Source organism: Diuraphis noxia, unplaced genomic scaffold (assembly GCF_037042655.1).
Source record: "Diuraphis noxia isolate RWA-SAM2 unplaced genomic scaffold, SU_Dnox_SAM2 contig0003, whole genome shotgun sequence".
Classification (NCBI taxonomy): Eukaryota; Metazoa; Arthropoda; class Insecta; order Hemiptera; family Aphididae; genus Diuraphis; species Diuraphis noxia.
In genome coordinates this window covers 80,444,161-80,455,081 of record NW_028301713.1, presented here as the reverse complement: position 1 = coordinate 80,455,081, position 10,921 = coordinate 80,444,161, and the positions used below count along the sequence as shown (strand labels likewise).

The 10,921-nt window shown below is 28.0% G+C and overlaps 1 protein-coding gene across 4 annotated transcripts; it reads right to left on the bottom strand.

Annotated features, from left to right (window-relative positions):
- Window positions 1-258: 258 nt before the first annotated feature.
- tty (tweety) lies at window positions 259-10,748 on the bottom strand. 4 transcript variants are annotated; one of them, XM_015520157.2, is made up of 12 exons: window positions 10,581-10,721; window positions 8,058-8,104; window positions 6,186-6,396; window positions 5,962-6,122; window positions 5,783-5,894; window positions 5,472-5,710; window positions 5,312-5,407; window positions 5,175-5,247; window positions 4,697-5,091; window positions 4,530-4,631; window positions 4,113-4,226; window positions 259-2,618 (listed from the first exon to the last, which is right to left on the bottom strand). In XM_015520157.2, exons 3-12 carry the CDS (start codon window positions 6,324-6,326, stop codon window positions 2,318-2,320), a joined length of 1,734 nt encoding a protein of 577 aa, XP_015375643.1. In that variant the 5' UTR covers window positions 6,327-6,396; window positions 8,058-8,104; window positions 10,581-10,721; the 3' UTR covers window positions 259-2,317. The 4 variants fall into 4 exon arrangements, with proteins under 4 accessions (XP_015375643.1, XP_015375636.1, XP_015375658.1 ...); XM_015520150.2 differs by lacking the exon at window positions 8,058-8,104 and having other exon boundaries at window positions 10,581-10,748; XM_015520172.2 differs by lacking the exon at window positions 8,058-8,104 and having other exon boundaries at window positions 2,476-2,618; window positions 4,041-4,226; window positions 10,581-10,748.
- Window positions 10,749-10,921: the final 173 nt, after the last annotated feature.

The window sequence follows — 10,921 nt, the reverse complement described above, 5'->3', positions numbered from 1 at the left end:
AACATATTTATTTTGTTTCAGTTTTAGCAAAAAAATATAGTATATATTAAAATAGGTATATACAAATATTAAGTAGATATTCCTTATACCAAATTCAAACTTAAATATTTTGTAAATTCAATTTTTATAAATTGTCATTTATTGTTATGCTCACCAACAGAACATATAATGTGTTAAAGATTATTAGAGGATTAACTACTTAGTAATAGGTCCCTTTTTTGCCTGCATAGAAGAGTACATAAAAATAAATCATAGAACTTATACTATGTATAATTGCTGTTTTTAATGATTCATTTCTTTTATCTCTAAATTATATGAACATACAAAAAATTGTCAAGGTTGAACAAGGTTATAATAATAATAATAATTATTATTTTAGTTACACAGAATATTAATAATAATTAATTTTTTTTGTACTAGAGGATTAATATTATTTAAATTTGTATGTAGAATGTATGACCATAACGAGAATATTGCAATTTTGAATACAAATAATAACGTAAAACTAAAAAAAAAAAACAAATTAACAGTCTCGTTCAGTCTTAGGTAAATGTTATACACGTCTAAAATGTTATCAAGTTAAGAAAAAAAACAATTACAACCTCAAATTGAATAGGAGCAGTGGTATAAAAGTACAAAATGCGTTAACATTGTGCTTCATTCATTTTGGTACACATCTTTTTTTTTTTTTTATGAGCTTCGATGAGGTAAACATTGAAAACAATTTTTAAAATAAATCAATATTAATTGACAACAAATTTAAAAATTCAAATCATAAAGAGCCATTAAGACATAATGTTAAATTACTAATAACATTTACATTTAAAGGAGAAAAATAAACTATACCTAAAAGAAAATTTAAATCTGTGTACATTTGACGGTGATTTGGTACTGTATATAGGCATACAATTCAATGTCAATCATACAATTGAGATAGTAGATAATGTTTGATTTGGATATTTACATTTATTAAACATACTTTTAAATGTATCTCACAATATTATTGGTAATAATAATAAGTGGAATGATTGGATTTGTACCAATTGATTTGTTATAAAGGGATTTGAATTTTGCAGAATGCACGCAGTTTTCTTACAACTTTAAAGTTGATCATCAAACAATAATAATAAATATTAATTTAAATACATATAAAGTTATTATTTTGAGTGGAACCTTGTTAGTAACTTTATTTAAAAAAAAAAAAAAAAACTATGATTTTAATAAAACACCTATTAATAACATATTTTTATACTCTAAAAATGTAAAAAAATTATTATAATTATTAATAAAATATAATACAAAGGATATGAAATCTGTGAACAAAGTTCCTAAATACTGGAATAGAAAAAACTTAATCGCTTCTGGAATATTTTTTGAATAATGAAAGATCATTATTAAGCTTATGTGTTTCATTAAAATCAAAATTAAAACAATGTGGACATGTGAATATTATAATCATTTTATAAAACTAAATGTTTGTTACTAATTATTATTTACAAAAACATATTATTATTATCTATAACAATATTGTTTTACATAATATGAAAAAGGAAGAATAATAATGGTTACTTAATCTCTTAAACTGAGGAACTAGTAAAAAAAAAAATATAAATCTGATTAGGGAATATGGGACGACCCCTGCCAAACACATTAACGACATTTTATTATTAATTTTGTGGGCCAAATACATCATTGAAAATGAGCCAGTTATCATTGACTAGACTATGATTTAGGATAGACCATTAAGCACTTAAAAATTTCAATGTTAATATGTTGAAAATTAAAAAAAAAAAAAAACTGTACACATTAAATATTACACTTCTATAAAAAAAGAAACAAAGAGGTTAAAGTACTGTTATAAATTATATAAAATTTACTAAACCCAAAGATATTTAAATGGAGAATACGTGAAACAAACGTAAAGCTAATAAAAAAGAATAATTTGTGAAGTTATTAAATTAACACAAGTTCATAATAATAAAAATACTCAACAAATGTTTAAAAGTTAAATAAAATAAAATATAACATACATGACCCTAATAAACTACAAAACCGTGAATAAAAATTGATGACACATATTGCTCAATAACCATCCTCCCCAGATGTTTGTAAATTTTCAATAATCTGTGCTCAAATTCAAAATGATAGCATGATAACATTAAAAGGCCATACAAAATAATTTTTAATACTTGCTAGACCATTACAACTCTGTAATCTGATAGGAAGTGTCAGGTACAGGTGTAGGTCTCGCAAATGTTGACAGTGAACTGCCACTTATGGTCGATATTTGTGTTTGATCGGCAGAGGTCGGTTCATTTCAGTAGAAATCCGAAGATTCTAGTGTTTTGCATTTACGACTTAATGTAGAGTATTGACGATCATTTGACTGATTAGGTTTGCGATTGTACCCTAGAGTATTGGAATAGGTAGGTACACCGCGGAATGATGGCGGAGGATGTGGTGCACCACGCGCACCTGGATGTTCAAGTGTGCGGAATTTACGGTTTAACGTAGCATACTGTGGTCCAACTTTTGATGGACCGCTTTCGTGCATATAACCACCATTACGGCCATTTAACGTTGCTATACCACTACCCATTCCATATTCATCTCGTGGTCTAAAAATTAAATAAGAAATACAGTTAGTATATTCATATAAGCTTCTAAACTACAAATATTTAAATAACACAAATTGCTTAGCATTTGAATTATCCTACATAATTAACAATGATAGCAAAGCTAACAAAATGTATTTTACATTCCACAATTAATTTACATTTAACTAAAATAATATGTTACAAATAACTCTTTATAAACAAAAAAGAAAAAGATTGCATGCAAAGCATTACATTATTTAAACTTCATATTCACTTTATAGGTAAGTAGATTTTTATTATCTGTTTAATTTTTAAGCCTTAAGTCATAATATAAAAGATATTTAAAAAAACATAGATAAAAGATATAAGACTATTATTAAAAATAAAGGTTATGAAAATTGCAAAGAAAAGTTAGCATAAAGAAAGAGTAGAATGGACAGCATAAAGCAATTTTCAAAATGATAAGTATGTTTAATGACATTTAAGGTAAACTTTAACAGAAGATTCTTAATAAATTAATCAAGTTTAAAAATTTAAAAAGTTAAGAGTACAGAATGTTTAAGTACAGAATTAAATAATTATTATAACTGTACAAAATTGTAATATTTAATTTCATTAAAAATCAAACTTTTATATGAATCTAAATAAATTGTAATTGCTTTTTTTTAGTTTCAGAACTCTTTGCATATTTTTAGTAAATCTTACAAAGTCTTCATATTTCATAATCAAAATATATTAGGATCTATTACAGATGTGTATTTTAAGTTAATTTATAAATTGTTAATATAATTTTATTAATTACATATAAAGCTAAGCTATTTATCCAATAAATTCTATAATATAAACATACCAGCAGTCATACATACAGTTACCAACATTTATAATACTACAAATAAATCATGCAATTAACTATTTTAAAATAAAAAAGTAACTATTCACTTGTTGGTTCAAACAATTGTATCACAGAAAGCTTTTATTTTATTATTTACAATGATGACATCATGCAGTAAAAATGTATATTATAAAACAGCCATAAATACAAATTTAAATTTAAGATTATTTTGTTTTTGTTTTTGAAATGAGAGAAGTAAGAATAATAATCAGAATAAGAAGTCAATAATAAATGCTGGAAACAATTAAATCAATTAAGTAGAAACACAATTCAATTATTAAAGCTAGCAAAAAAAAAAAAATTGCTAAAAAAACTGCAGAAGAAAATATGGTTATTTAAACACATTAAAGATGTAAATATAAGTATTATTTTCTTGGTGTATGTATATTTTAATTCCGAAAGTGTGTACTGTGTACTGATTTTGTCAAGTGTAATTTACTATAGGTTTATTTTTTATAAACTGCCCTTTTTACTTTGAAAACAGAATATATGAAAAAAAAAACTAATAAGAAAATAATAAGATACCAAAATAATCAAACAAAAACACAGACAGTCATGCTGGGCGGTTTTGAGCGTGCTGAGCAGGCGTCGGATGCGAAATAAACAACGGGTAGTAGTACGACCCTTGGTTTCGTGTAAGTGTAGACATCTGATGTCCATGAGATTGTGAACTACTTGCTGTGGATCCTGGTCGTCCTAGGAAAGGATCTCTTTCTTCTGCTTTAGCATAATCTTGTCTGAAAAATAATAACACAATTAAAATAAATTGTTATTATATCAATTCTATAACTTCTAGAGGTGCATACAGATGAAAGTATTTTGTTAAACAAGCATAAGGCAATACATTGTGGATTTTATCAAGAAATCAACATAGCATAGATCACTATTTAAATTAATTGAATTACAAATTCAATTCATAGAGTATTATACAATATGATTCAAATTCCAAAATGTAAACCCAAAATGAGCTAAAAAAAATATTTAACTCTACACATACTCTTGTCTGTACGCACCATTAAATTAAATTTTTAAAAACATACTTCTTTCTTATGTATATCCATGTGTGAGAATCTAACCACACCAAAATTGTAAAGAATATCCCAGATACTGCACTGGCTAATAACATTAATGCCAATCCAAATCTACAGTTGTAAAGTGAAAATAAATAATTATTAATATATTTTTCTTTATGATGTGAATAACTTACAAGGCAAGATCACAAGAGGCATGTAAAGCTCGATTGTACTGTACGTGTATTTGTCGACATTCAAGTGAAGCAGGTAAAGCAGAAACCATTCTAGCAGCGTTTTCAACATCCACTCTCATTTTTCGTAATAATAATGGCATATCTTCTCTAGTAGTAGAGGGGGGATATAAAGTTGTTGCAAGATGTGTTACAATATCGAGCTGGTAGTTAGTTGCATCTACTGAAGTTGATGCTTGACGTATTGCCATACTAAATGGATTTGTCCGTGTACTACCAGTTGGGTTATTACTACCTTCACATGTTGTGTAGAAAGATAATGTGTCTGGACGCAGTGATGATGGAGTCCAATCACGTTCTAACCATTCATTTGGATTCATACAAAAGTCACCCAATGCCTGCCATAAAATAGTAGAAATATCAGGCAGGAATAACAATTACAGTTATGATTAAATAGAATTTATAAATGTATATTGCTTACAACTGCAGCAGTTAAATAAATAGATGCAGTTAACCAGGATATGATGACAGCAAAAAGCCCAAAAACAGAGAACCTGAAATGAAATAATAAATATACAGTTAATTATTACATATTAAAAAAGCATTTTAAATACATACATGATTAAAGCACAACGAGAATGCCTGGCTACTCCAAATAAAAGAATGACACAAAATACCAATAGAATACTTAGAACACCCATAGTCAATGGCCATCTATAAAATTAAGTTATACGCAATTAAAATGTTATTTAATCTATAAATTATGTAATTTTCTCACCTTATTGTTTCCATTAAATACACATCATCGATAAAAGGAGTCAGATTTACTCCACGTAAAGAATTACTGATACCACGAATATTTGACAATGTTGAAGCTGCGTTACCAATTAAAGTGGAAAGAGCTAATACAATTTGTTCTCGAGCAGTCAAATTAGCTACTGGTAAATCAATGATATCACCTATATTGGTTAGTTTGTCTTGAATATTTACTTGAAGCAATATTTCAATATCTGATGTCTAGAAAAAAATTATTAAAACATAAAAAAAATAATATTAAAACTGTAAGTACTATTGAAATTGTAATCTTACTTGATTTTTAACACTAATAACTAAGTCATCCAAAGCTCTAGCAGATGTCAGAAATTGAACAACTCCATTATGTAAATCGTCATTACCATATAAGCTAACGCCAACGGCACCACTACATAAAGATAAAACACAATGAATATATATTGAAAAAAATATACATATATAGGTACAATAATTACCATGATAAAACAGTAAATATTGCTAAGGTCCATTTGAGCACAACAATACTATGCCTTGGTCGAGGTTTTCGATCACAGCATCTCGTCATAAGATAAATCAACAATAAAAACATTGTAATTATCAACCACACCGAAGGAATAGAACCAAGAATACCAAGTGACTGGAACATAAAATTTGTTATAACCATGATATTTAAATATAATATTATGTTCATGCATCTTACTTCCAAATAAAGTTCACTCCATGGGGCAAACGCGGAGTTCACATGGTGACCACTGACATTTAGATGTGGGAATGAATGGAATAAATGTGCCAAAGCTGGTGTTTTATAGGTAACAACATTCTCTTGCAACATTCTAGCCATTTTTTTGTCTTTTATGTTTATTCTTATACACAAATGTACCAACAATTAATTTTCTATCTACATAATTTATCTGAAAAATAAATTATAAATTAGTTGAAGCAATATATAAAAAGTGTTAAACTGTATTTAAACGTTTTTAAAATATAGAGTTAATTCACATATCACATAATATAATAGGTAAAGATCTAATACATATTCAAGTGCTTTTTTGTAGGTATAATTTATAAACAAATAATAAATATATTATAAGATTAGGATAAGATATTTTTAAACAATACAGAATCTATATGCTATGAATCGACTCATCATACCTAACTATAACTGTTTGCCATAACATTAATAGAAAAACAAAATACAATCAAGGGAACCTACTACTAATGATTATCGTCAATTTATGAGCAGAATTTTATTATATTGTCAGTGTACAAAAAGTTTATAACACTTTCAATATTTTCAGGTACCTAAAAAATATGTGCAATCAGGTGCGCAATAAATCATCTGAGATTTAAGATTTTTAAAAATTGTCAATTATTTATTTTACTTATTGTAGGTAGGTAATTAAATGCAAAATTCTATCTTTACACGAAGCATTATGTATCTACAGTTAAACAAATATTTGTTGTTTTCAACGAAACATCCCATTAATCATATTCATTCAGCATAATAGCATAAATCTGAATAACTTATCATTTCTTGTCAAAAAAAAAAAAAATTAATAATAGGTTTTCAACATCAACTGGTTAATATTTGACAAACAATATAAAGCAAGATATGAAAGCAATAAATATAATAGCAAAATAATTGTTAACACAGGTCTCTGTATAATAAATAAGTTATTTAATACTAACATTATTTTTACTAAATTGTCACCTATCAAACCTGTCACATGGTGCACAATTTTTGTGTTATGAATGAAAAATATTTTAAAATGTAACCTTGACTTCTAAAAATCACTTTTAAATTATCTAAGCAGTAAGCATATAAATAATATAAGAATCATTTTAATAGGTAGGTACATGGTCTATATAAGTAATAAAACAATTTAAATTAGATGCTTAAAATGTTTTTTTTTGTCAAATCTCTACTTAATTAGGTATTTATATCCATAATGTTGTACTTGTACCTATGTTTTAAAAATAAAATCAAGGATAAAATAATTGTAATTTTAATAAAGTGATACCTACCATAGGTATTTTTTAAGGGAAAATTAAGCTTCCATTCTAATTTTAATTTTGTTCTTATGATTATTATCATTAAACCAATTACTTACTTTATGGCTAATTTATGTTTTTAATAAATGTATATAGGTACTTAAACTTCTTTTGAAAAATATAATTACTAAACAATTTAAAAATTGAATTACTATCACTTAGGTAATACTGTTTGTTATTATTATTATTATACATATTAAAAAACGAACTCTTGACACTTATGTACAATTTATTATTATTATGAATGGCTACGAGATAACAAACTTAAGTGGCAGGATGATAATTTTTCACATGCTGTGGGAGGGATATAACAAATTAATAGGTACCACGAAAAGTTATGAAAACTAAAATAATGTTTATTTATTATAACATTTTTATAAGCAAACCAAAATTTAATACTATATTACTATGAGACATAAGTACATTTTTAATATTAATCAAGGTGGTTAACTAGATACATTAATAATTTTTTCTACTTATATAACTAATATTCATAGCTAAATTACTTTTAATCACATACCTATAAGGTCACAGTAATCCATCAACAATTTTAGTATCAAATAATCCCTAAAAAAGGAAAAACATGAACTAGGCAAGGTTTGTTTATTGTAAATATAATATACATATTACTTAGGTACTAGGATAATACTTATCTAATGTAAAATTAGAGGTACCTCGGTAGGCACTTGGGTAAAACAGTAAAAAATATTAATATCAGGCTATAAATTATAAGTATCTAAAGTTATTGAATGATGGTGACAATAAAAAATTTAATTTACAAGTAATTAGTAACTTCAGTTTGATATAGCATGAATTTACTGTATAATACAAAACATATATACAATCAAAATTCAAAACTATTGTTGTTCAAATACAAGGAAAATATAAGTAAAAGATATCTAGGTACCTACCTATGTATTAATAACACTACCTATAACCAGTTTATATTCATTTATGCCAGGGGTCGCCAACAAGCTGATCGTGATTAACTGGTCAATATTTAGAGGAATATTGGTCGATTGTATTAAAAATGAATTATACCGATATCCCTTGACCACATACCTGAGTAATTTCAAATTTGAAAACTTTAACACACCTTTACACTTTGTATCCATTAAGTAAAGTATTTACTAGCAAAGAAAAATGTATGGGTGATTTTGGATTTTTTCGAAGGAGAAATAACTGTAGGACATTAGGTATTATACCAAAAATTTATTGTTGTGCTGCGTGTAATAATATAAATAATGGTTGATCACTAGATATCTAAAAATTTTAATACAGCTCATTTGTTGGAAAATGTTGATGACCTCTGATCTAAGCGAGGATCTATGCTAAGTCTGTGGATAGTTTTTTTGATAGGTATTAAAAATGATTTTAATTAACTTGAAAGAGTATAATATGAACCTATGTACCAAAATGTCCCAGACTAAAATAATTCAACACATAAGTATTATGATAAACTTAAAGGGCAGTAATTGGATATGACAAACTGTGAATGTTTATTCAGTTGTGTATCTTGACAACTTATTCTTAAAAATGATATATTTCTGCAATAAAACATAATACAATGGTCTTTAAATAAGAAGATGCTGAATCTATGTATTGTGTTGCCTCCGTCTTATTAACTTAAACATGGTAAATTTTTGTTCTGCAATACTTATCTTGTGTTGTTAGATTTATTATTAGAGTAAATTAACCCTGAGAGTAACCTACTTAGGAATAAGATTTTTTTTTTAAAATGACTTCTTATACTATCTTAGCATTCTAAGCATACTATTTTAGTCCAATGGTTACATATGTAGGTAGCTTATATATTTTTAGGTACCTATGCTAAATTGTGATTTTTAAACAAGTAACGTATGGTAGGTACACTTTTTTTAATACCAAACCAGTTTGATTGCATCATAAAATGTCAAAGTCAACACATAATATAAACACATTATCAATTCATATTTATAGTTATCTGATTAATAATGTTTGGATGAAAAAAAAAACAGTCGCCTCCTTAGATAAGTAGCCTAATCCTAATAGAACAATCATGTTATTTTATTGACAGCCAATAAACTACCTACCTACCTACTTCATGCAAACACAATCGATTAACAATTGTGGATTTTAAATTTAAAGAAAAAAAAACAATATTTGAACACTCGTATTATATCAGTCAAGCAGGCACTTGATTGATAATTTTTAGTTGGCAAGTAGGTAAATAGTGTGAACAACAATATCGCATAGAAATTATTATTAGGTATACTGAAGAAATTATAGCCATTATTGAAATGGCCGTCTCACCGACAGGTATACTTAAAGCAGTGCTGTAGTAGTGAAGGGTATACGGTGGTATACGCCGTATACTTTCTGGTTATTTCTAATAAAATCCGTATACCTTCTGATTAAGGTCGTATGCTCTCTGTTGTAGTGAAATTACCAAATAATATAAAGATAAAAGTCATTAGATTATTATTAATATTTTTGATAGAAAAACTAAGAATGTTAAGAATCACTTAAGATAGACAATTTGTATAAAACATAATTTATATATATGTATATGATTAAATATATATATTGGGCGATTGACGGCAATGTACTGTAGACTATTTTTCAATAAATTTATTTAGAAAAAAATGTTTAGTTTTAATTTTAATTTGCACAATTGATGTATGTGTTGTGTTATTTACCCTCTACCAAAGTGATGCCTAATGATAGTGTAAATGTTTAATATTATAACTCATAGTATACCCTCTGCTTTTTTTAGGACTACAGCACTGTTTATAAGAAATTTGAACGACCGGCCGTACCCAAGTAAAAACCAGCAAAAACATACATGACATGGGTACCATGGACAACGAGCAACGAGCACATACATTCCCAGGTGTACAGGTCGAGTGTCCACCCAGGGCCGTACTAGTTTCCAGACTGACAGTGGGCGGGTACACCCAATATCCTAGGCTAGCAGGGAACGGTCGTCCGGTGGTTATCTCATCCGCGAAGGACATAAACGACCAGGAGACCGGACGGGACGACGGTACAAAAGATAACTCACCCATGGCGTGTTGGACGACGGCGATGGGCCCGCTTTTGTTGGCAGCGGAAGCAAAGTCGGATGTTGTCTACGAAGACGACCGCGACAACGCCGGCTAGGACGACAACACTATCATCGGGAAACGGCGGCGTGGAAAAACTCGGACGATTGGAGTCGGCGACGGTGACACGCGCACGAGACTGGTTTATCGATCGACAAAACGGGCGCGCGTAAACGTCGTCGTCCGACCGCGGAAGTTGCGACTGTGAGATAATCGCGATTGTCGTGTCGAGGCGGCGTCGAGCTGGTGGTAGGGAAACAAACGGGACGACAATCGACGAAATACTAATTGTCGTCCGAGT